At 43.3% G+C, this 27,156-nt stretch overlaps 1 protein-coding gene across 1 annotated transcript; it reads right to left on the bottom strand.

Moving 5' to 3' along the window:
* Positions 1–1,266: 1,266 nt before the first annotated feature.
* Positions 1,267–27,156, bottom strand: LOC124695869 (endoribonuclease Dicer homolog 2a). Its single transcript, XM_047228674.1, has 20 exons — positions 26,915–27,156; positions 26,398–26,824; positions 26,053–26,140; positions 25,892–25,953; positions 25,650–25,790; positions 22,788–22,913; positions 22,575–22,707; positions 22,051–22,141; positions 21,336–21,528; positions 21,097–21,257; positions 20,227–20,445; positions 19,893–20,119; positions 19,269–19,543; positions 18,715–19,133; positions 18,515–18,621; positions 16,457–16,653; positions 5,219–5,428; positions 3,956–4,369; positions 2,784–3,062; positions 1,267–1,909 (listed from the first exon to the last, which is right to left on the bottom strand). The coding sequence occupies exons 1-20, from the start codon at positions 27,154–27,156 to the stop codon at positions 1,547–1,549; spliced, it is 4,374 nt and encodes a 1,457-aa protein (XP_047084630.1). The 3' UTR covers positions 1,267–1,546.

The raw sequence follows: 27,156 nt of genomic DNA, 5'->3' as shown, positions 1-27,156 counted from the left end.
TTTCTACATAGCTAGAAATGAGAGGATTTAGAATAGAAGCCACCAAACGACCGCAATCGCGCGCACTTTGATAAGCGTTTTATATCTAAAATTCACCTTATTTAGCCAATTGCCAAAAATATTTGCAATGCTAGAAGGTGGGTATAAGGTAGAACCTATCTGAATGATTGACCATATAGTCATATAGATCAAGCAACCCAACAGTTAAAGAAAAGGTATTTTATTACTCCATCCGTCCCAGTTCGCAAGGCAAATTCCCAAAAAATATTTGTCCCAAAATCACTCACCTCCTAGGCACATTTTGCATTTAATGGGAGTAAACACTTCTCTTTTCATCTCTCACCATGCACTAGTACTCCATGCATGTGAAACCACCGCGCACTAGTACTCCATGCATGTGAAAGGCAAAGTTTTTGCATGTTTTAACGTGCAAATTTAGAGCCAATGAGAATTCACCTTGGGCCAAGATATTTGAAAACTTTGCCTTGCGAACCGAGACGGAGGGAGTATCTCTTCTTCGTGACAATCGTGCATCCCTGCCAGTTGCTTCACAGGTAGAGGACCTCCAGTTTTAAGAGCTACCATGGCCATGGCCATCGTTGAACTTGAGCTTTAGGGGCTTTTCCATGGGAGAAGGGGGGTAGCAGAGCAGCGGGAAGGGGTGCACGCGACAGAGCAGCAAGAAGTACGTCAGCGGCGCTGAGTCGCCCTGCGAGAGCCACTCGTCATCTGATTCTGAACGTTTTCCATTTTTAACCTCTTATGGCATGCTCGATTGAACTCTGAAACAAGGCAAAGAGCAAAACCGACGTGTTTCAAACATTGGCAGATCTGGCTGTTCACATTACACTGGAAGTATGTCCGCGTAAAGGAATATAACAAGTACGTATTATTCAGCTGTAAAACACAACTATTCAACCAATATTTCCCTAACAAAAATTACACGCTCCTGCTAAAAAAATGATTTACACATTTACAAGTAGAGAGGTAGAAATACTATAGCATATTTGTATGTACATGTCACGTGATACTATGCCCGTACTTTACATGTGTGCAGTTCACTCGATACCTTACAGACCAAAGACATGCCAGATTTTCATGAAGCAGAATATTCAGAGACATAGATTAACCTGCACATTTGTAAAGTACACGCAAGATCCCACCAAAAGTCCTTTTGGATCATGGGCACCAGTGCCCTCATTGTATTCAAAAATTCAAAAATTATATTTGTATATTTAAAAAAATTATGTAACAAAATTCTAAAAGTAGCTAATGATGTATTCCACTAACGTATAATATCTCAATTACAAATATTTTGTTTTCTGAGTTACACAAAAATAAAAAAGTCTGATTCTTTTTGGAGATTTGAATCACTATACTCAGATCCACATATACTGACTACACAATGATTTATTTTCAGATTTTGCTGAAACTTAGAAATATGATTTTTAATTACCTTTCTAAAAAGGGATCACTGGTGCTCATATGCACCAAATCTCTGTCCCAAGATCCCACAAAAACTTTGATTTGTGTACCAACAGGCTAGTCACGGTTGACTGATACAACCTTGGCACGCCTTCTCCTTGAGGTCTTTTAGCAGCAACTTCGCTGCATACTTCTTGGCCACACTCTTATCATGGCCAGTTTGAGTTGCTGAGTAGATAGTCCCTTCAACTTTAACCTCTGCAACCACAGATGATACTCCGTCCTTGTGGGTTGTTGTGTAAGACTTAATGTAAGATCTGCGATCACAATATTCCTGCAGCTCTTTCACTGGGTCACACTCAACAGTCTCTGGCGTAGCAAGAGGCTCCAACAGTTGTTTCATGCTTTTCCAAACCACCTCTTTATCATACTTGCTGTCAATATATATTGCACCAGCTATTGACTCGATAACATCCCCAAGAACCTGTTTTGTTAGCAAACAAGCAGCAGGTCAATTTGATCCACGAGATGGGAAAAAGAATCCCAGAGTGGACAAACTACAGAAATGCTGGAAACCCTAGGAATTGTACTTTTATGTATCATTTATCCTGAACATATCTTTAGGAGGGAAGATAAGCATAGAAAATTATTCAACTCCCAAAAACAGCTGGTCCAGGCTGGTTCAGGCCTAAAATTTACCAGTATTACAGGTCAATCCAAATAGCAACATGGCTACTAGTGGACGTTCTTTTTGATTCCTTATTGACCTAGGCACTAGCTGGAGGTACTATTTGGTGTTAGAGATCATTAAACACTCCGAAAACATGAGACTGGAATTTGGCTGTTTAGCTACAACTGGTGGCAAAACAATCAGCGGAAAACAGGTGTATCGTCCTAGACTGGTAAAAACATTATTGGTCTGAACATGTTAGCTTTGAAATTTGAAAACTGGATTCACTGTTAGTATTTTCTTGTATGAAACTAGTAGTGAATGATATTGAAAGCAATTTGGCTCAAATATTTGTTACCTAGCCATGATGCCTCAAGTGATGTGTATTTGCATATATAATAAAATAGACATGTTAAAGATTTGTTCAAAGGTAATTGGCTGGTTGTAGTCACATGCAATACTTCGGTTGGTAACTATCCTAGGTTCAATATTCTTCATGCATCATTGGCTGTGATGGGCTGAACTCTGGTGATTTTTTGTATCATTATCTTGCAACTAGGGGTAACTATCCTAGGTTCAACATTAGACGTTTTAAGGGGCGTGTAAAAGAATATAGGAATGCAAGAAATGTATGGAACTGAGTGTAGAAATAAGGATCAAAGTCGTCAAAAAAGTAAAGGACACACACCTTAGGTAGACCAATGCCAGCTTCCCAACCATGTGATGAACCCGTAAATGACTGCACAAACTTCTCAAGGTAGCAAGCCATCTTTCGGTGCAATTCTGATGAAGAATGGAGAATGTGCTTGTTTAATCCTGCTTTAACAGCTGCATGCGCATAGCAGTAGTTGTTCACAGAAGCAGATCTAAGATCTGTCAGCAATGCCGGAGTACATTCAGGGTACTGGTTGTAGAAATATACAGTGAAGAGATGGTCCAATACAGCATCTCCCAGAAACTCGAGCCTCTGCGTGAGGCAAACTTGTAAGAACATATGTCGAACTATATACTGCGGCTTGTAGACTTAAATTCACTTGAAATGATACATGCTCCCCTGTACTACATTCGAATTTACATACCAAAAGATCGTCAAATATATCAACTAAGAAAATTCTATTAAGGCTCACGTTATTATGTGAATTTAAATTTAAATATTGTGTGGTCCAATCAAAAGACAACAAGGAATATCATTCTTCCAGCAGAGTGGTCCACGTATTCATCAAGTGTAGCCTACCATAAATCAGCCTGGTCCATTTTTGGTACCCTATTTTTTATCTAGCCCCCTAAAACCCACATCTAAGTGTAGGCTACCAACAAAAATGTCTCTACTATACTCACGGCTTACACCACCAAATGTATAACATATAAAGTGGAATTACATGTACTAACCATGCAGGAGCTCCTTGGTATCTGCATCAAAATTCAAAACTAACTAACAACAACAAAAGCTTTTTTCCAAGGCAAATTGGGTAGGCTAAATATGAAACCCAACAGAAACATATGGAAACAAAAACAGAGAGAGAACAAAATAATCATATTAAGGGCTGGCTCTTGATGTAGTCCTATCGTGTGATTTGAAAGGTATCGGTTTCACTATCACATGCGAAAACACTTGTCACAACATTGTCTCTAGTGAGGGCGATGTACTTTGTTGGGACTTTTATGTTTCTCTAGCTCCCATCCTTGCAGCGACTGTCCTCTCAAAAAAAAAATTGCACCGACCGTCATAGTTTCCATTTTTCAACTTAGCAATAATAATTAGACCTTTGAACTTGGTGAAAAAAAGGAAGTTTGTGAAAGATAAAGTAAAACAGGAATACAGAAACCCAGATATAGAGGTGTGAAGGCTTTCAGATCAACCTGATAGCATGCAGTTGTGCCAGCAATCTGGTATGACCCGTGTGTCAGCGCCTCCATCAACAATAAAGGATCCTTGAATTCATAACCAATAATTGTTTCCAAGCTTCTGACATTGATGAACTCCTCACATTTTATAAGAATCGTCCTCTCTGGTGGAATTTTAGTGTGAAATTCTATATCCATTCCTAATGATTTTAGGAAAAGAAATGCTGCCTGTTCACCAACAGCACTGAGGTAGGCTCCAATTAAGGCCTCAACTGTATCTGCTATTCTCTTACTTCTAAGAGACATCTTCCTCAAACTGTACATACCATTGGAGCTTGAAGACAAAATTTTGCTGTTGCTACTCATGTTGTAACCAAGACCTGGAATGATCCAACATTTTGGTTTGAACTCTTCACCTTGAATGTAGCCCTGCCAACAAAACAGAAGGGAAACCAGTGTTATCTAGCACCTAATACAAAAAATAATGATCATAGATAAGTCCCATTTCTGTGCAGCCTGACAAAAAAATAGATGCTATATGGTACAAAATCACATAGTGCAACTCTAGTAATGAATAAATTTTGTCCACATGGAACTTGTATTTCATTCCATAACCTAGTCTTAGCCATGTCAAACCAATACCATGAAGTAGGAACAGATATAAAAACGCCATTAGTTGGTAGTATGAACAAACAGGTTATCACCCAGCTTAAGAAAGCTCCGGCAAAGACAGTAGAGAAAATTGTATCCAAGTGATACAGGTCAAGGAAACCCCTGATGCTATGCTAGGAGCTTAAAACTGCGAAAAGTATTTTTTCGAGAAAACGCAATGACATTGCGTTTCTTTTCATTGCATAGAAGAAGAGTACAAGCCTCCTAAGAGGGTTAGTGCAGAATTAAAGATACAGGGATTAGTGTACGTCCCAGGTGGTTGGGATGATGTCTCTAAGACCGGCTGCTCGAAAAGTATAAGGCTGTGAATATTCAGTACTTTTAGCATATTTGTTCCTTTGGCATACAAATTACTATTGAATAGAGCATTTGACTTCTTATATACGCTAAAATGTAGAGCATTGCCTTATGGTAAGATAGCAATTAGACTATTCAAAAGAGCGGAAATAGCTTCTGCAAACATGGCATACATATTTGGATAAGGGATATGAAATAATCTTGGGGTCCATAATGCAGCATGACATTATCAAGCCCAGATATACTCCAGAAAAAATGACGAGCTTACAAAAATTATGCAAAGCAGAGTATGAGTAGAATCTTAGGTACCACAAGGTTGTAGTTGCAGGCTAGCTGGCATAGAGCTGCATTGGAGATCAAGTTCTTCTTCATCTTGGTTAGTGTTCCCTCATGATGAAGCTTGTATTTGCTATAAAGATGTTGTGTTGTGACATACTTGAGGAAAGAATCTCCAAGAGTTTCTAATGATTCCTGCGAAAATTCCTCTTGGCATTCCTTTGTTGTTATCGCTTCTAGTATCTGCAAACAGCTCAAAATCAACTCAAAATTTTGCTTATTGAACAAACAGTACCACGGATATCAATATGTAGATAATTCTATTTGCAAATTAGACAGGAGCCAAAATAATGCTAATACCTCATGGATGATTTGCGCTACTGAAAAAATTTATTCTATTAGTATATATATATTTAAGAGAAAAGTGCACTTTACAATGCTGGACTTGTTATCGAGTCCAATTTACAACCCTTGACTTCAAAAACTGGTTAGGAATTTATGACGCAACCTCCAATACCAATACTGGTTAAAATAGCCATGGGTCAACCCAACGCTGTTGTGAACCATATGACATCCCTTTGACCTAGTCATAGAGCCCAGTTAGCACGTCATGTCAGCTCACAACTAACTATTTGACAAACGGTAGTCTTAGCCACTCCCACTTGTCATGTGGTTCTTCTTTCTTTTGTCGTATCACCCCACGCACTCCTTGCCCACCTCACTTGCCTCAAACCAGGCGGTTTGCCATCGCCATGCCCCCACAGCAACATCAATGAGCAAAGCATGAGGTGCCCAACGGCTTCCTACACACCAACTACCAGCCACCAATGCTCCCCCGAATGGGCTGCCGTTCGATGGGTACACGAAAGTGAAGAAGTTGCTTTGACTCATTACCAGAAAGGCCTTTTACTCCACCAAGAAGGCTATTCGTTATCGGTGCAGCTCCATGTCGGCATCTGGCGCGCTGCTTGAGCAGGCTAAGGCGTGGAGCAAGGCTGGAGGGCAGGCATGGAACAGCCAGCTAATTGTTGTACTTGTGCCATGTCACGTCGGGCACAAGCATAGGCTTGACGCAAGCGAGCGAGACTTACTGTGGGTGTAATTGGTATCTTCGCGATATTAATAAATTCCCTTTATCGGCTCAAAACATGGTGTGTTCATCGAGAAATGTTTTTATCCCGGGAGGTCTCTGCATGTTTATGTTGTCGATTCCCTACCATAAGACCGTGCCACACGGTTTTGCCAAGTTTTATTGAGTTTCATTGTGTTTTAGTTTGGTCTGACAGATTGGAACGCAATGGTAGGAAATGAAATAGTGCACGGAACAATCGACAGCACGTCCACACAGCACGCCACAACGTGCGCCTGGCTTTAGTGTAGCGTGCTCGTGGAGGTGCGGATTGGGGCGTTGACTTGAGCAGAACATGTGTGGAGCTCATGCAGATGTTGTGCACAATGCACACAAGGTGTCTGATGAAGAGTGGGATTGGTCTGAAGGAGAAGCACACTGTTAAGTTAAGAGAGCCGCATCATCAGATACAGGCGGGCCGCCATGAATGAAGAGAGGGTGTATACGCCATTCAAGCTCTAATATTTCAGCCAAGGCTGGTGAGAGCCACCGGGGGTGGTGCGGAGTGTTCCTGCTCATGCAGCAGCGTCCAAGAGAGGTAAGGTAAGCACAGTCACCGCAAGAATGCGTTGGATGAGGCACGTGGCAACATGAAGGCATGAAAGGTAGGAGTGGAAACTGGTAGTGGATAGTCCATATTATCTGACATCCGTATTCGAGAAATTGAAAATGGAAGTGGACACAGGTAGGACCTGTGCTCCACCTGTTTTTCTTTTTCCACCCGTGTTTTATCGCCTCTTAGGGGGCATGTAACCGTAAACCTTCTATCTATTCAATGAAATGAAACGCAGAGGCTTTTTGCCTTTTCTCGAAAAAAAATGGAAGTGGTAATATCCGAATCCGGACGTCTGTGAAAAACTGAAAATGGATATGGTAAATATCTGGATCCGTTTTACTAAAACAATACAAATATGGTATTGAATTTTGAAGCAAATATGGATATGGAAATGGATATATCCGTATCTGAATAAGATTATGTTAGCCAATTTTAGTAATTTGACCCCAATATGCCAATTAACTAACCTAGAGAAACTAACAAATCGGACAAATGTTCTTTTATGTGATTCAAGTTGAAACTACTATGCATTATATCAATATATTTATCTCTCTATCATTCTATAGTTGGCTCATTATAAGACATGAATCTATTATTTCCTTATATTTGTATCCGCTCCGAATTGAGAAAACATCCGGTCCGTATTCGTATTCGAGTAACATCCACTCCGAATTCGTATTCAGCAACATCCACATCCATATTTGTTTTGAAAATATGGAAACGGATATGGTAAGGGCACTATCCGATCCGCATCTGATCCGTTTCCACCCCAAATGAAAGGAGTGGCTCGGCGAGGAGTTAAGAAAGCTGAGTTTTAGTTGTGAGCAGCGACTAGTGCTCATGAACAACGACACGGACGAGGAAGAAATACACGACAGGTGGGACTAGCCTAGACTACAATTTGTTTAATCATTCATGCTGACTAGGATGCCCCATTAACATTGACTAGTTTTCTGGGACGCCACGTCATGTACTACCACCTTCAAATCGTCTCAGTGGGGTCAAAATTAAATGGTATTGACGGTTACACGTTGGGTCCTAGCCAGCTTTGGAGTTGAGGGTTGTAAATTAAACTCGGCAATAAGTTCAGAGTTGTAATGTTCGCTTCTCTCCAGGCTCTGTCGCGGTTTTCATAGAGGTGATGCAATTCTTCAAAGCATCAATGATTCCCTCAGTACTCTTCTGCAAAAGGCTTAAAGCCCCGAGATCCTTTGTTAGTATTGACGGGACGGAGCCAGGGTTGGGCCCAGCCTAGGTTCCAACTAGGATACCCTGATACGGCGATACCGGGATACGTCGATTTTTCAACATTGGTATATAGTATACAATAGCCAAAAAGTTTAAAGAGAGAATCTCATCTAGTGACTTTTAGTAGTGGCCACCACAGTAGCCAGATTGACTTCATCCTCTCAAGGAGAGAAGACAGGAGTGCGTGTCTAGATTGTAAGGTGATACCTGGAGAGAGTGTTGTCCATCAGCATAAGCTTTTGGTGGCTGACTTCCGCTTTCGACTTCATGTCCAGTGGGATAAGCGTGCGAAAGTCGCTAGAACGAAGTGGTGGAAGCTCAAGGGGGAGGTAGCCCATACGTTCAAGGAGAGGGTCATTAAGGAGGACCCTTGGGAGGAAGGAGGTGATGCGGACAATATGTGGATGAAGATGGCAACCTGTATTTGTAAGGTGGCCTCAGAGGAGTTTGGAGTGTCCAAGGGAAGTAGAAGTGAAGTTAGGGATACCTGGTGGCTATTAAGGAGAAGAAGGATTGCTTCAGACGACTGTACCTCGATAGGAGTGCAGACAACATGGCGAAGTACAAGATGACAAAGAAGGCCGCAAAGCAAGCTGTGAGTGAAACAAGGGGTCAGGCGTATGAGGACCTCTACCAGCGGTTAGGCACGAAGGAAGGCAAAAAGGACATCTATAGGATGGCCAAGATCCAAGAGAGGAAGACGAGGGATGTTGCCCAAGTCAAATGCATCAAGGACAGAGCAAACCAGCTCCTGGTAAAGGACAAGGAGATTAAGCATAGATGGTGGCGGGAGTACTTCGACGGGCTGTTCAATGGGGAGACTGAGAGCTCTACCATTGAACTGGACAACTCCTTTGATGATACCAATAGGCATTTTCTGCGGCGAATCCAGGAGTCTAAGGTCAAGGAGGCGTTAAAAAGGATGAAGGGAGGCAAGGCAATGGGCCCTCATTGTATCCCCATTGAGGTGTGGAGAGGCCTCGGAGACATAGCGATAGTATGGCCAACTAAGCTCTTCAACTCCATTTTTCAAACAAGATGCCAGAAGAATGGAGACGCAGTATATTAGTACCAATCTTCAAGAACAAAGGGGATGTTCAGAGTTGTACTAACTACCGTGGAATTAAGCTTATGAGCCATACAATGAAGCTATGGGAGAGAGTCATTGAGCACTGTTTAAGACGGATGACAAGCGTGACCAAAAATCAGTTTGGTTTCATGCCTAGGAGGTCGACCATGGAAGCCATCTTCTTAGTACGACAACTCATGGAGAGATACAAGGAGCAAAATAAGGACATGCATATGGTGTTCATTGACTTGGAGAAGTCCCACGATAAGATACCGCGACACGTCATGTGGTGGGCCTTAGAGAAACACAAAGTCCCAGCAAAGTACATTACCCTCATCAAGGACATGTACGATAATGCTGTGACAAGTGTTCGAACAAGAGATGGCAATACCGATGACTTCCCGATTAAAATAGGACTACACCAGGGGTCAGCTTTGAGCCCTTATCTATTTGATTTGGTGATGGATGAGGTCACAAGGGATATACAAGGAGATATCCCATGGTGTATGCTCTTTGTGGATGATGTGGTACTAATCGATGATAGTCGGATAGGGGTCAATAGGAAGTTAGAACTATGGAGACAAACCTTGGAATCGAAAGGGTTTAGACTTAGTAGAACTAAAACCGAGTACATGATGTGCGGTTTTAGTACTACTAGGCACGAGGAGGTTAGCCTGGATGGGCAGGTGGTGCCTCTGGAGGACACCTTTGGATACTTGGGATCAATCCTGCATAAGGATGGGGATATTGATGAAGATGTGAACCACCGGATCAAAGTCGGATGGATGAAGTGGCGCCAAGCTTCTGGCATTCTTTGTGATAAGAGAGTGCCACAAAAGCTAAAAGGCAAGTTCTATAGGACGGCGGTTCGACCCGCAATGTTGTATGGCGCTAAGTGTTGGCGACTACTCCCTCCGTTCTCTTTTAATTGACTCAGATTTAGTACAAAGTTGTACTAAATCTGAGTCAATTAAAAAAGAACGGAGGGAGTAAAAGGCAGCATGTTCAACAGTTAGGTGTGGCGGAGATGCGCATGTTGAGATGGATGTGTGCCCACACGAGGAAGGACCTAGTCCGAAATGATGATATACGAGATAGAGTTGGGGTAGCACCGACTGCAGAGAAGCTAGTCCAACATCGTCTAAGATGGTTTGGGCATATTCAGCGCAGGCTTCCAGAAACTCCAGTGCATAGTGGATGGCTAAAGCATGCTAATAATGTCAAGAGAGGATGGGGTAGACCACACTTGACATGGGAAAAGTCCGTAAAGAGAGATCTGAAGGACTAGAGTATCACCAAAGAACTAGCCATGGAAAGAGCCGCATGGAAGCTTGCTATCCATGTGCAGAACCATGAGTTGGTTACGAGATCTTATGGGTTTCACCTCTAGCCTACCCCAACTTGTTTGGGAATAAAGGCTTTGTTGTTGTTGTTGGTATATAGTACTCCATCCGGTCCTAAATATAAGCCATATAGTGTTTTGAGAAAAATTCCATAATATAAGGTTTACTACGTTGCCCCACTTGTATGGAAAATATTTTTAGTGATTCGATTATGTTTTCTTAGCTTATGCAAAGTCCTCTATTAGCTCACGTTAATTGCCTAGGGTTAATGCTAACCAAACAAGGTGTAAGTTTCCCCAAAAGTGTGTTTCTTAATTTCCGTGCTAAAAACTATATGGCTTATATTTAGGACCGGAGGGAGTATACAATAACTAATCAAAAATATATATAAGCAATAATTTTAAAAAAAAACTAGGGGAGTTTAGTAATACTAATAAGATGATAGAAATATTTTTGCAGCTGCCAGAACTTCAATATGAAGCTGTCGAACATAGGATAGGTCATGTTTGGGCACAACATGATCCCTTCATGCATATCTCAATTATTTTATTATTCAAAAAATATAAAATCAAGGAATAAGTATCCGATGGTATCCGAAAGTATCCGTGTATCCGATACGTCACATTTTTTAAGTATCCGTGCATCCTAGGGTTCCAAATGTCATCCTCATGTAACATTTGCACTTTTTTTGGAAGATTTTTTCTGAAGGACTTTGGCCTAGGCCCAAGGTGAAGCAGGCACCAAATTCACGAGGAATAACTCCACTTTGCTGCACAAAGGTTCAAGGAACATCTCCAACATGTTGTCCTAGATATCGCCTATAGCCTAACTTGCCCTAGGGTTTTCTCCATCCCTAATTATCACCGCACCTCATCTTCTCATTTCTTACCTAAAGCTTCTTACTAAAATCCTGGCTGGCCTGCTCTAAAAAGTAATTCCTCAGAATTGTCCAAATGAATGAATAAGCGTTTTGACCATAGAGCATGGAGTTTTGTATTTCTTAAATTAGATTTCGAAAAGCCTTTGACAATAGTGTTGTTATGGGAAGTTTTGCCTTTGACAAGCACCAAATCAGTTCTATATAGACCATCCTGAGCCCAGACATCTCTTTTGACCTTTTCAATGATGTCCCTAGAAATAAGATTTATTTACACAAGGGTAATAGGCAAGGAGATGATTTATTGCCCCTACTCTGTTCTAGCTGCAAACCCACACCAAGCGGTCGTTAACTCTGCCTGTCATGCAGTCTGTTAAAGCTCCCCTCGCCAATCCACTACCACTTCCACATTCTTCATTATGCCATGACACTTAATAATCATGCAAGCATGTGCCAGACACCTCTTCTACTTAAGGGCCTTCTCAAACTTTTTAGGTAATACACATGCATCCATACCAACTACAAATCTTGTTTCCTACCGCATAACACCTAGCTAGTCTCTTTGGCTACAAAATCAACATGTCTCCCTTCACTTATTCGGGTTTTCCACTTGGCCTCTCTAGGCTGAGAATCAGCGACTATGGCCACCTTTTCGATCGCAGTCTGGCTTCATGCTCTTCATTCCATCATTGGCAGACATGCGCGGTGACCAAGGCCATCATGAGCTCCTTGCCTATGTATTACTTCTCAAGCTGCCGGAAGATGTCACTGATGATATAGATAGAGCTAGGCGCATCAGCCTCTGAAAATTGGAGATCTCTTGTACACGAGGTCTCTCACCGCCTGGGACATAGTTTCAAAGCCCAAGTCCTCTGAAAACCTTGCTATCGCTAACCTCCCCCTCCAAAATGGCAAACTGCTTATGAAGTTATTGCACAGATTCTGCCAGAAGCACAAGGTCCCTTCGGTTAACCTTGTCACGAGATGTTACCCCTCTGAAGTCCCCCACGCGGCTGGGACTGTTGGTTCCTTCCGGTGATGCAACTCTTTCTGATCAATTCCAATGACTACTGTTGGTTCCTTCCGGTGATGCAACTCTTTGTGATCAATTCCAATGACTGACCACTTACACCATTGCAAAGGGAGACATTTATCTTTTCTGGAGCAATCGCTGGAAGCCCTCCTTTCCGGATTTCCTTAACTTTACTCTTACGTGCTGGACAACCTTACTCGGCTCAGTGTGCTGAACTGTACTGGGACATTATAACTTTTCCACCTCCCACTCTACTCAAGTCTTTGATGAACTTCATGACCTCCAGCAATTCCTCTCATCATGCCCAAGACCTTCATAAGACAATTGACTCCTGGCAAAGCCCCTAGGGAAGCTCCCACTTCTCAGCCAGAAAATGCTACCAGTCTATGCTTCAGCACACCCAAACCCTACTTCCATTAGCATGATCCGGCAGTCCAAATGCTCCACGGGGTTAAGGTTTTTGCTTGGCTGCTTCTGGACAACAGGCTCAACACACTCAGGACATGCTTCATCAGCGAAATCCCACTGTATCAAAGCCTCCCATACAGTTTATTGGGTGGAATCTCAGTGAATCAAAGCCTCCCTTATAGTTTTCCGCTCAAAAAAATGTTAGCATTAATATAGGAATAACCAGTCTCGGTCGTACATTTCATTGGCATACTAAAAAAGTAGAACCTAAGTTTTCATAATGAAAAACACACAAGATGTATAGCTCTTCCTAATTGATGCCTAGTAAACTAACACATGCAAATTACCAATTGTTGAACAGTATATGAGCTGCATGTGGCCCGTTAGCTGCATCCTATCTAGTAGTCTGTCTTCCTATTCTCGCCCATGTGGCCCATTAGCCCAAGTGACCTGGGATGGTATATAAGCTCAGGCCGGTTTGTAAGAAATCCTAAGACCGAACATAGCAGCTGCTGCTACCCCAAAGGTTAGCCACTCTTCCTCTTCTACATGGTATCAGTGCCTCCGGCGGCGGTGGTGGCGGCACCGGTGACAACCAGGGCTACAATGATGGTGCTCTTCTAAGGGGCAGGCGTGGGATCTCGTGGCAGCGGATCCCGCGGAGGTTGAAGGCAGAGGAGCCCATCATCGTGCACGGTCAGCTGAGACATGACGGAATTGGCACGCCAGACACTATTGTCCCATCTGTCCCGTGTCCCGAGGTTTCCTTGACCCAGCAAAACCAAAGGGAGATCATGGAACAGGACTACATGAGGCGGCCCATCCCATTGTGGCGGAGCTTCACCAAATGTGCGGGGAAAAATTGCACTAGCACGTGTAACGGTTACACACGTGGAGAAGCTTGGGAGACGCTGCATTTACTTTTGTGCTCGCAACTCCTCCCCACACACCGCTCCCTCCTCTCTCTCACATGCACAACACAGAGTATCAGTCCCATCAACCATCTATGTGCCTCCACGTACGCATTGGCCCCTTCGCCACAACATGCCAAGCTATCTCCCCGGCGGGCCGCAAGGTTGCCCGCGAGTTCGAATCTAGCGGGATCCGCGACGCCATTGCGCTTGATTGACCCGACAATGGTGGCAAGGTTGCCCGCCAATGTTGTTGCAGCATCATCAACAAATGTATGGGATGCCCTGTCAAAGATGTATTCGGGCAAGAGAAATGTCATGTTGGTCTCTCAAATTGAAGACACGATACACGATTTGACTCAGGGTGAAATATGTGATGACATATATGGGAGAGTTGAGACATGCATGGGTAGATCTGGATCACCTTGCAGCGGTGAAGAAGTGGATTGAGGATAGAAGGGTGATGAAATTTTTGAATGGACTGAATCTTGCATTTGAGGGGAGGAGGGCTGCGCTGATGCATCTTCCTCACTTGCCTACACTGGAAGAGGCAACTGCAGCCATGGCACAAGAAGAAACTAGGCTGAAACAAATGGAGGAAGTGGAGATAGTACCTAAACCAGCTTACTATGTGTCAAATAGGCAGGAGACACGTGATTGCCACAATTGTGGAATAAAATGGCATCTAAGTCACAATTGTGGCAGTGGAAGGGGGTATGGCCGAGGAAATTTTAGGGGAGTTAGAGGCTGGAATGTAGGGTATTCCAACCATCAAGTGAGTGCTAGCGCGAACATGTAGCCGTGGATGAAGGGCAAGGACAGTCTAGTTCAAGCCAAAGTGAAGTGAAGATGGGAGAGCAACAAACAGATGCAAGTTTTGGGCACTTCGCCCACTTTATCTACTCAGTGACGGTAAGACTGAAACATGTCGCTAATAGCATTGAAGAGTTTAAATCTAGGGCAGCCACTCCCATGCATCAAGAAACAATTCAACTGCTGATGGTATGGTACAGCCCAACCAATCAAAGGAACTGGTGTTGTTCTTAAGCTATCATCAATCATACACGTGCCTGCATTGTGAATTCACTCTCTATAAGTGCACTGGTTGATCAAATATACTATAGTGTAACCTATGATAGATAGATAGGTATTTATTTTTTATACACGAGAGGCTGAGTGGAAAGAAGATTGAAACCGGAACCAGGCGTAGAGGCATTTGGTACATGGACCGTGATGAATCATGCAAGCTAGGAAGTTCAACACTAGTTGCAGCACTGCTGTAGAAGGAGAAAAATGCTATGATGCATCATTGTAGAATGCGACATGTTGCTTTTGATAAAATGACTAAAATCTTTCCAGATGTAACGAGTGAAATTGATAAGAATAATCTTAAGTGTGAAGCATATGAGTATGCTAAACATACTGTAAGCACCTATGTGAGTAAGGAGCTCAGAAGTATATCCCCGTTTATGCTTGTGCATTCTGAATTTCTAATGTGTAGACATGTCCTATTTCCTCTATCAGTGGGATGAAGTATTTTGTGACATTCATTGACTGTTATTCTAGAATAACTTGGGTGTACCTTATGAAGCATAAGGATAAAGTGTTTTCTTGCTTCCGGAATTTCTATGCATATGTTATAACACAGTTCAAGGTGCTGGTCCAAATGCTCAGATTAGACAATGGGACAAAATATATTAACAAGAAGTTTTGCGGGTTCCTATATAATCATGATATTCTACATAGACATCATGTTCAGACACTCCACCTCAATTTATACCATGAATGTCCCACGATTCCTCTGGAGTGAGGCAGACAGTGATGACTGCTACTTTTCTTATCAATCGCATGACCTCAAGAATACTAGATATGAAATCTCCTTGTGAATTATTACTAGGAGAGAACAAGTTTGTGGTTACTCCCAAGGTGTTTGGATGCACTTGCTTTATTCGTGATCACAGGCCCTCGGTGACAAATTTGACCCTAGAGCTATTATGTGCATCTTCATTGGCTATCCTGCTACAGCAAGGATATAAATGTTGGAGTTCCTTGTAGAGACGCACATTTGTAAGTCTTGATGTTACTTTCTGGGAATCTAACCCCTTTTGTGGTGAAAAACAGATTTGAGTGCTATAATTGAAGGGCTTGACCAGCCACTGAATATTGCTGGTCAAGAGGGGAAGAGTGCAAGTGGCAGCAGTGCAAGCAATAGCAGCTGTCCTCTGGTGGAGCAACAGCAACCTCTGATTGTTGGGTCTATACCACTTATTGTACCAGAATTTCCACATGGTAGAAGTTAGCCAAAGCCAAATGAAGAGCATGGTCTTCATGTGTACTCACGGAGACCAAGGATAGAAGAACAGTTGGAGCACCATGCAGAAGAACAGGGGGAGCAGCAACCGCAGGGGGAGTTACAGGTTGTTGAGGCAATGAAAATAAATATTTTCAAGACTTACAAAAACAGGGGATATAAAAGCTTCATTCTCACATGTAAGCTGGGATGGTATATAAGCTGAGACTGGTATGTAAGAAACCCTAAGACAGAACACAGCAGCTGCTGGCTGCTGCCCCAAAGGTTAGCCACTTTTCCTCTTCTACACCAATGACAATAAATATTTTCAAGGCTTAGAAAAACAGGGGATATATAAGCTTCGTTCTCACATGTAAGACTACTTGCAGTATAGTTGGAAATCTAACCTTCAGAGCTGGTATGACAAACTGTTGCATTCTTGGGCCCAACTGAACCTTCAGCTTTGCAGAAAGAAGTATACACTGGATGCGGTACATCACAGAAGGAATAATCGAGAAGCTGCACAAAGTACTAGCAGACACGGGTGACATCAGAACTCTGCAGAGCTCAGGTGGCAACTCAACAGCATATGAATTGCAAGATTCTGTAACAAGGAAAGGTATGATCAAGTCAGTCATGGCCACAGCTGTAACAAACGAGTTCTGCTAACTGGAGTATGACCAAAGGTATATTTGAACTTGTGCCTGTCCATTGATAATTACGTGAATATGTAAACTGCATAAGGCCCCTATTCTTCGAGGGCTTAAGCATGAACTGCACAATGGTCAAGCAAGTCATGGGCACAGCTGTAACAGACGAACTCTGCAAGTATGGTCAAAGGATATATTTCTACTCCTGTGTGTGTTTCATTGATAGTTATGCAAAAAATTACATGCTTCCTAAGGTCCCTAATTTGGGAAGGCTTAAGCATTTGCTTAAAGAGACCAAGATGCATGTCAACTTCCCATAGGGGGCGCCTTCTCTACTGCTTCTGACAATAGTGAAGGCTGAATCCATTCTCTACCAACTTCTCTAAGAAGCCTTATCGAAAGAGGCTAAGCTCCATGCCAAATTCTTCCCACATACAATTATTAAATCTTGAGAGGCGGCGAGAGCGGGTCGCCCTGCCGGAGTCCGCGCTGGTGCCAGATAGGCGGCCCAGGCTCGCCGTTGATCAGAACCCTCGTGCTGGCAGAGGAGAGCAGGATCACCAGCCATTCCAGGAAGCGGTCCCCGAAACCATATTGCCGTAGCGCTTCGAAGAGGAAGGGCCACTAGATGGAGTAGAATGCGTGCGCAAGATCCAGCTTGAGGAGGACACATGGTGCTCCGAGCTGATGTAGGAGGCGGGCGGACTGCTTCACCAGGATGAAGTTGTCGTGCAGGCTACGGCCGCTGATGAGCGCGTTCTGGTTTGTGCTGGCGAGCTCGTCAAGGCGCGGTGCCAGGCGCAGCGACAGCGTCTTCGCGAAGAGCTTGGCAATCAGATGGATGAGGCTGATGGGCCTGTAGTCACCCAGGGCGGTCGCGTCAGCGCGCTTAGGGAACAGCATCATCAGGGCTTGGGTTAGGCGGTGAAAGCCTCGGCCGCGCAGGTCGTAGAGCTGCTGGAACACGTCCACAACGTCCTGCTTGACGATGTTCCAACACGGACGAAGGAATTCGGCGGTGAACCCATCAGGCCCCGGCACCTTGCGGGCAGGCATGCGCTTCACAGCGTTCCAGATTTCGTCGGCGGAGAAGGGAGCCTCGAGAGCGTCCAGTCCAGCAGCGGGCTCGATCAGGTGCGCAAAGTCAAGCATGCAGTCGCGAGCAACATCCGTGCCCAGCAAGCCATCGTAGTGCAGGAACGCGGCTGCAGCAATGTCAGCGTTGTCAGTTGGCGTCTGTCCCTCGACGCGGATGGCATGGATGCGGTTCTTCTGCCTGCGGTGGGTGCACTGCTGGTGGAAGAACGGTGGATGGCATGGAAGTTCCACAATTGTGGTGCAATAGTGTTTGTATAAAAAGAGGTTCTCACGGTACAACTAGTGAGCACTGGCAGTTTGACGTACAAATTTAATTATAAATTAAACTAAAATGTAGATGAAGTTCATAGCATACTTCATGTATTATATATTTGTAATGAAATTAAGGATTAATATAATATTAAATTCGAACATACTAGCTGCAAAAAAAACAAAAGAATAGGTTCGCTGTCAAGCAAGAGTTGGCTGTACAGAAATCCCAGATGGGTCTGTACTACACACTGATTTGACAGCATGACCACATCCAAAGTTGAAGGTTAAAAACACTTGAAGGCTTCTCAAATATAAAAAGAAGTTACTTATCAGATCATACTTATAGATGATAAGAAACCGCAGACTTGGCCTCCAGGGTTTGACCAGAAAAGATTAACTCAACACAAGCTTCAAATAAATCATAACAGAGTCAAAAACTATATTTGCAGCAAGCTAGAATGAAACCTTTTTTATTTTCATAATAATGGCGCTTGTGGAGGAAGTTCCGTACTTCAACAAGTTTACTGGCAGCCAATAAGGGCTGATTTTTATGTGTTAAGCCGAGACCATACCTGGAAAAGCAAACAATGAGTACATACAGATACAAATGTAGATAGCTTAGGAACAGGTGCATACAGATTAAAACTGAAAGGACAAACTTATACCTAGTCTTGAAATAGGTTATGTAGGTAACGGCACTCCCATCACGTAGATGCAGTTGGGATGTGGCATTTAACTCAAGGAACCCAGTAACAGCATACAATTCCATATTATGAGGGGTACAGACAATAGAATTTTTAAGCATACACCTGCACAGAGGACCATCTTTTGTCTGCAGTAAATCAACCTCTTTACAAGAATGGCAGTGTTTTGTATCTTTGTTGCTAGCTTCATATACTTGGGAGGCGGAGAACTTGATACTGCACCAATCAACTTTACCAGAAACTAAGGGTAGCAGTAGGTATACAATTCCCATGGTCACTTCCATTTCGTGGAAGTATTTAATAGCATCGATGCCTTCAGACTGGTCTTTGTTAATAAGCAAAGAAAGAACAGTTGCCTGAAATCTTCGAGCCATAGTTACCTGAAGAAACAAATATTTTGTTTTCATCATGCAGACTAGCACACACAAAAGTATGCTGATGACTGATGAGAGAGAGTAAGACTATAATAATTACATGATGAGTACCGAACTAGACAGATATTAGCCAAAACTTGCCTGTTCTTGGTTTAGATGGATTATTCCTGCGTATTTAATGGCAACATTAACATAGTCTTGCGCACCACACAATTTAAATGAGCTAGATACAAAGTCAGGTCCCAAATCACATTTCACCACTAAAAGTATGTCAGTTGGAGAAGCGGTTGTTTTAAAATATCCTTCCAGTGAAATCTTATAGCAATAATATATGCCAAGACGGGAAAACGAGAACCAGTTGTCCACAAATTCTTCTGGATAGTAGTCAGGCTGCTCGTGTTGGTATTTCTCAACAACTACAAGAGGATCATTAAACCAATGTTAATACAGAATATCATTCCAGATTTCCAACTGCATGTAATGTATTCATTCAAATTGAACAACAAAACTGCAAGGAGACAAGGAAAATAAATTTCCAAACGAGATTGACTCAACATTCCCAACTCTATTCTGGGACCCTCTTATGTGCCCAACAGTACAAATTTGTACTATCACAACTAACAAAATAAATTAATCCAAGCTACATAATCAACCATCACAACGTGCATACAAAACTAATCACCTGTATAATCAATCAGAATAGAAAGTTACAAATATTGTACCAAATGAATTAGTTTTAGTCGAATTCATCAGCAATAAGCATACCAATGTCGGGTTCTTCTTCCCATGGAACACCTAGTTCTGGTAACAGAGAATCTGTCAGGGCGCCGATGGTGTGTAATTCTCGGCAGGCCTTAAGGCAAACTGCCTTCTTGAGGACAGAAACTTCTCCTTCTGTATAAACTGTTTGTACAGGACTGCTCTTCGGAAGGTGCAGGGTGCATGAGCATAATGCCTTATCAATAGTGAATCTTGGTAAAGGTTTATAATACCTAACAGACAGAAAAATGGTACATGAGACACATATGATATTTGTGCCTCGAAATTGTTTGCAATATGAAGCAAAAGGAAACGATTAGTTATGGAAAGGAAAACAGACTCGTCAAATGGGAGCTTTGAGCAGAAAAAGTAAATCAACGGAACGCTGGAGTTCATAGTCACAATTGCTCCAGTAGATTCAACACAGTAATGATCTTCTTCACACAAGGTGTTTTCAAGTGGTTGACACATAGTAGATGCCAGCCTCAGAGACTCTTCGCGCATTATTTGTCCGCTTGCAAGAAACCTTTCTGTCTTAGAAAGAGCTTCTGCATCTCCTCTGGTACAGAAACAAAAATTATATCATCATAATGTGAACATGTCAAATAAGTTGCAAAATAATGATGACAACAAAACATCGAGCAGATTATATGCCACTTAAGGTCGAAATGGATACTAATGTATCAATTTAAAACAACCTGAGTAAAATATTGAAGTATCAACATTTTATAAGCCAACAAGAGATTTGATTAGTAGGACTAGAACCAACAGCTCCTGTCCCACTACCGACTCAAAAGATACTCATAAGCACTGGCCAGTCCCAATACTAGTTTAGCGCAGAAACTGGCTGACTCTCTACTCAAATTTGAAAATTCCTTCCAATTAAAAACCAATTATAAGCATGCTATGGTTACTCATGGTTCACGAAATATTAGTCAAGTCAATTATACATTTGAGTAAAAAGTAAAGCATCATTCAATCTTACTCTTCCCATTGTTTGAGGTATCACCGTAACAGGACTAGGAGTCATATTGGCACTCGCATTTAACCAGGGATGTTTCTTACAATGTAAGAAAAAAATAATTTAGTAGCAAATGGAGGGATAATGTTCACCATGAACAAGATACACATTTCCAATTCCCTAAAGTTGAACATTTAAATAATAATTATGCACTGAAAACGATAAAATAGCAACAAATTAGAGGCATACCTTCTAACAAGCAAAACATAGTCAGAGTTTTGCATCCTAGCTCGGCCACGTGACTGTATAAAGCTGCATACAGTTGCTGCTGGATCAAACCGAATTATCAAGTTACAACTTGGCACATCCAGGCCCTCCTCCAAAACTTGCGTGGCGACAATGAGATGTACCTACAGGAAAAACATTTTCTCATCAGAGCAATATCATTGACAGAGTGTGGCCACGGCATAACAAAATTAATGGTAAACCTTTCCACTTCGAAAGGAGTCAACAATTTCAGTATGTTTTTTCCTACTCTGAGGATGCAAAGCCGAATTGTCCCCTGCCATGTATTTAACATTCCACCCAGACATTTGACTGATACTGGACAGGAGGGATTCCAACACAATGCTTGTAATAACTCTCTCGACAAATACAATGCATCTCAAGTCTTGCACATGCCTGAGAGAGCGAGAGATAGTAGTTATTCTTCGACCAAACAAAGTTCAAATGGATCAAAGGCTTAATAGGAACTACCTAGGCACAAAAAACATCGCTAAAACAAAATATCTGCTTAAAATCAATTCTTGAAGAAACATGGAACTATTTCCTAATTGTACTGAGAGTGACCAATCTATATGTTTATGTAACTTATGCACTTTACCATAGCCTTTACCTTTAATATTCTATTTTTATGGTATTTTTCCTGGATATTCTTATTAGTTTTGCTGATTTATATTTACAACCATGTGTGGCATTTGATATATTAACTGAAGGTGGACAGAGGTTGAGAGTTGATGAAGTGGAAAAAGAGACTAAAGGAGTACAGCACATTGTTGTTCACCACATACAAAATTTATGGCATAAATATCATTTATTTGTGTCAGCCTGTTGCAGCCAAGCAAATGCAACTACAAGTCTACAAAGGGAACAGAAATGTAAACCATTCTTGCATACTAATATAAGGGCCAAGTATTTTATCACCTGTATTCCAGAAGAGATTGGACAAGGCAATGAACTTTAGACGTCAATAGCCCATCTTGTATATCGGCTGCAAAATCTTCGCCAATATGACCTGAGAAAACAGCATCTAAAAATCATGTTGCAATCCTTAAATTTGAGTTAAACAGATGGGTGTCATATATGATTTATTTTCAAGTTAGGACCATATGCTATCACAAGGGAATATGACTTTGTTGTCTACCTCAGCCTCAGGTCATGTTGTCTACCTCAACGTAAAAAGCCGAACTTTTTGATTAGTAAGTTGGTCTAGCTAGCAGCCTAGAAAATCAGTAAGTTGCGCTATGCCATCAATAGGTGTCTAGCTACCAGCCTAGCACATCAGTAACTACAGTAGGTGTAGATACAAAACTTAATAGTCAGTAATTATCAAGAAAGAATGATTTTGAGATAACAGTACATGACACCATTGGCAGAACGGTCATGTACAGACTACACAATGTCAAAAAAATTCAGGAAAGACAAAATAATTGCAACCATGTGACTACCTCTTTTTGAGAAACAAGAGAGCTCTCTGTATACTTCCTCACAATATTTTCTAATAAAGCTTTCAACATTTTTATCTAATTTGTCACCCCAAAAGGATAAGAGTTTTTCCTTAGTCGATTGTACCTCGGCAGCCTGAAAACAAAAAAGATTCAGGCATTTCAAAACTAGAGAAACAATATACAAGAATGAATCATCATATGTCCTCATCACACCTTTGCCGCCAGCCACACTCCTAGATTAGCTGTGCAATATAAGAAAGTCCGGTGTAATTTTGATATCCTTTGTTTCGCATTTTCCAGAGACGAGCCATGCAAACTTCCTTCCAGAACTTCTAAATGCTAAGAGAATGTAAACAGTGTTAAAGAAGTTCCTGAAAGTGCTACAACAAGGCCATGCATTCACATAAATCAAAATTTCACCAGTATGAACCAGAAGGCCAGAAAAACAAAATATTTTTTCGAGAAAACGCAAAGGACCTTTGCGTTTCATTTCATTGAAAAGATAGATAGTTGTTTACATCCTCCTAGGAGGCAGAATACAAGACAAAAACATCAGTGCACATCCCAGGTGGATGGCAGCACCACCCGTAAGCCCTGAGCCCCTGCCCTAGCCCAAATCCTAAGCTCATCCTTGATGTTTTGCAACAGGAGTTGCATGGATGGTTGGGCTCCATCGAAGACGCATGAGTTTCTGTGTTTCCATGTCATCCATGGGACCAAGAGGGTGGTAGATCAAGCCCTTTGCGGAGAGGCGCCGGCGTGTCCTGTTTTGCGCGGTGCCACCAGTCCATGAGGCTGAGCTCGCCGTCAGGTGGTCGAGCAGTCATCCGCAGCCAGGCTAGGACCTCGTGTCACACCTGTCGGGTGAAGGGACACTCCAGCATCAGGTGGCGCATCGACTCCGTCGCCTGGCCGCAGAGGAGGCAGCGCTGGTGGTGAGGAAGGCCATGTTGGGCCAGGCGCTCCGCCATCCAACATCTATCCATGTTTGCCAGCCAATGGAAGAACTTGACTTTGGGTGGCGCCCATGTCTTCCAAACCAATTTCCAGGAGCAACAAGGCGTCGATCCGTGGAAGGTGGCCGTCCACTTCCAGATTAGCTGGTCAGGTTGGTCGTTGAGCGCGGTGTCTTGGATCATGCGCCAAAGCATCAAGTACTGACCGATCTCGTGGATTCCAAGGAGCCCCTGGATGTCTCTAGCCCAGGCATTGTCGAGCAGACCATCGGCGACCGTTCTGGCCTTGCGACGCCTCTTAGGGATGCAGTTGTGTAGCTGCGGCATCAGTTCCTTGATTGCCCTGCCGCGGATCCATCTGTCCTCCCAGAAAAGCGCTCGCTGGCCGTTCCCAATGCGCATGGTGGTCGAGGCAAAGAAGAGCGCATGCTCGTCGATGGAGAACTGCAGGTCAAGGCCGCTCCATGCACGGCTGTCATCGGTGCCGGAGAGCCATAACCAGCGCAGCCTGAGCGCAAGGCCAGCGCGTTCGATATCCTGGATGCCCAGGCCGCCAAGGGAGATGGGGCGACAGACACGCCTCCAGTTTACATGACAGTGTCCTCCGTTGGCGGCGGCTCGACCAGCCCAGAGAAACCCACGTTTGATTTTTTCGACCAGCCCAGAAAAACAAAATATGATGCATTTGTACAGGAACATTCCAACTATGTAAGCATCTATGTATGCAATTGGAAAAATAGTGAATTGTGTTGTGTGGTTTGCACTCGGACATGTATGTCAATAAAAATTTCTCCATTCCATGACACAGGTGTCATGTGTGGTTTGCAGGTACCTGACGCTACAGAGCACCTTTCTTACACTGTAAATTTGCCAATCTTGCTTTAAATATTTGTGTACAGAGGTGTTCTGGGCTAAAATTTTCACGACATAATTGCTGATCTCTTAAGAACAGGCTGGCGCTGGCTTTCTCCACGGCAATAATTATCCCAGTAGCTTGGTCAATTTGCGCAGGCAGAAACGATTACATCTTCAAAAATGAGCAACCAAATACTAATACATAGGGCTGATTATTTGGTGACAACGCTTGCAAGGATGACATTAGGGCGGATGTATTGGACAAACCCATGTTATAATGGGGTTCAGTAGTCTATTTGCAAACAGCAAGTTGAGGGTGTAAACTAAATCAAGGCAATAGTAGAGGAATCAACAGATACTTCATAACATTAAAGTTTCATATGAATATCTAACTCCATCTTCTTCAAATAAATTATAAGCCGGAGTGCGTATTGATGTATTCAAAATCCACAAAGTAATACGTAATTGTTTAACAATGAGACAAGAACGGCAGAATATGTAAAACAGAACAGTAACTAGGTGCATGACACAACCTATATCAATTTGGGTGTCAAACTGAAAAGAAAAAAAGTGCAGAAGAGAAGTGGTGATGCAGTTATCAAGTGTGGGAGCACCCTTACAAATATACTACAACATAGCATCTGCCTTGAGATCAGGACAAGTGCCAGATTTGAAAAAGTCACAGGGCAGCTGTGCGAATGTTAGGGTGCAGGCATAAGCATAGTCTTGTTACGCAAATGTGTACAAAAATATCGATTATCACCATGTTTGCCTCAAAACAAACTGTACAAGCAAAACTATGCTGACATTCAAACTTAGTTCTATTGAGCTTTGGGAGTCTCTCGAATAGTACAGCAGTGCAAGTTCACACGTTGTGCAAGGGCAGCATATCTTTGTAGGTCTATCTTACGGTCTGACATCTACTGTAGTTCACTATACCCCATATTGTGCAAGTTGCCACGTTGTGCAAGGACAGCATATCTTTGTACCACCGATTTTAGCTAATTCAGTAACACCAAGGGATGCCAGATTCCAAGTTTGGATTACTAATTACTGAGTCCAACTCGGTGTACAAACAAATGAGGAGTAAATAAGAGCATGCAACAAAATGCATTGCACAGGAGCATCTATTGCATAGTAAGTGACACCAAAAAGTAATGGGTACATGTCTTCTAGACTTTGTCTGGCAAGCGAAGTGTGAGTAAATAACCGGAAGCAGTGTGTGCATAACATAGAAAATCATGCATAGGGGCTAAGACATTACCTTTTGTTGCAATCTCTGCAAGCAACCGACAATATGGTTATGTGAGTTTGATGGAGTGACGGAACCATCGTAATACACAATCCTGGTAGCGGCAAATGGTATGTATTGGGATAAAGCTGATTCGCTGTCAACAGTGTACACCTTCAACAGCAAATGGAAAAATATTATCCTTGAATGTACAAAAACTAAGGCGAATGATTATCTTGAGTAGAGGGAGGATGGGCATTCTTATATGGTCTGACCTTTGAACTCATTAGATTCTCCAATTCAGAAATTTGCTTGGCATAGCTGGCCGGATGCAAACCTATATATGGAATGAATTGGGTGACACAGTTGGTTATCAGAGAGGATTGTCTAAAAATACCAAACTTACGAAGATACGAGTTTATGGCTTTGTCGTTACTTTTGGAATATATGGGCGAAGCAGTCATCCCAAATATCCTAGGCAAAGGGTCCGATGGCCTAGAATTCAGTTGGGGATGGTAGAATTCCTACAATACAGGCAACATTGAAGGATTTGCAAAATTTGTTATACAAGGGGGGAAATAGGACAGCCATTATTCTAATAACTGGAATTATAAATTTAGCCAAAAGAAAAAAACATTCGATGATCTAAATTGGGAGTTGATAGAAGTGTCTAAAGAACAGCAGAGGAATCATCTACTAACTAGTTTGGTTGGTGGCTTGGTGCAATAAATGTGACCCAAAAATAAAAGGTGGAATACTAGAGTGATTGTGAGTTTTGGACCTTGAGAATGCAGGCATACGGGGAATCTCCCTTGGCGTGGTGGCACTCGTCGAAGATGAGCAGCGCGATGTCCTTGAGGCGGAAGAAGCTGTGTCGGAGATTGTCCAGCAGGATCTGCGGCGTCATGACGAGCACCTCGGCCTCGTCGACGACGCGGCTCCAGGTGGCGTCGTCCCACAGGTCGACGCCCATGGCGCCGAAGTACTTGCGTACGCGGAGGTCGGTGTGCGCCTCGACGACCCCCGCCTGCTGCTCGACGAGCACGACGGTGGGGACGAGGAAGACGGCGAAGCCCCGCGCGGGCAGGCGGATGCGGTGCGCGTAGGAGCGCAGCAGGAGCACCGCGATGAGCGTCTTCCCGGCCCCCGTCTCCAGGAAGGCCACCGTGTTCCCGGCCAGGGCCCGCTCCAGCGCCTCCAGCTGGTACCTGCACGCACGCGCACGCACGCGCGCGTTCGTCACGCGCGCCCCATCGGTGGCAGCAGTTTGGTAGGCGTGCGGCGGGAACAAAACTCACCATCTCGCTCGCGTATGCCGATCCGCCTTCGGCGCTTCTTCGTCCGTCGCGGCGTCGGCGTCGGCGTCGGCGGAGTCATCCATGGCGGTGTCTGGCGAGATTCCCGGGTGGCGCGTTGAGGGAGGCGCGGCGGCAGCGGAGTCGTCCATGGTGGTGTCTGACGAGATTCCTGGGTGGCGCGTAGAGGGAGGTGCGGCGGCGGCGGCGGCGGCGGCGGTGGCCGCCGCGGCGGAGCCATTCAT

This window comes from Lolium rigidum, chromosome 3, assembly GCF_022539505.1.
Source record: "Lolium rigidum isolate FL_2022 chromosome 3, APGP_CSIRO_Lrig_0.1, whole genome shotgun sequence".
Lineage (NCBI taxonomy): Eukaryota > Viridiplantae > Streptophyta > Magnoliopsida > Poales > Poaceae > Lolium > Lolium rigidum.
This window is presented reverse-complemented; position numbering and strand designations above follow the sequence as displayed.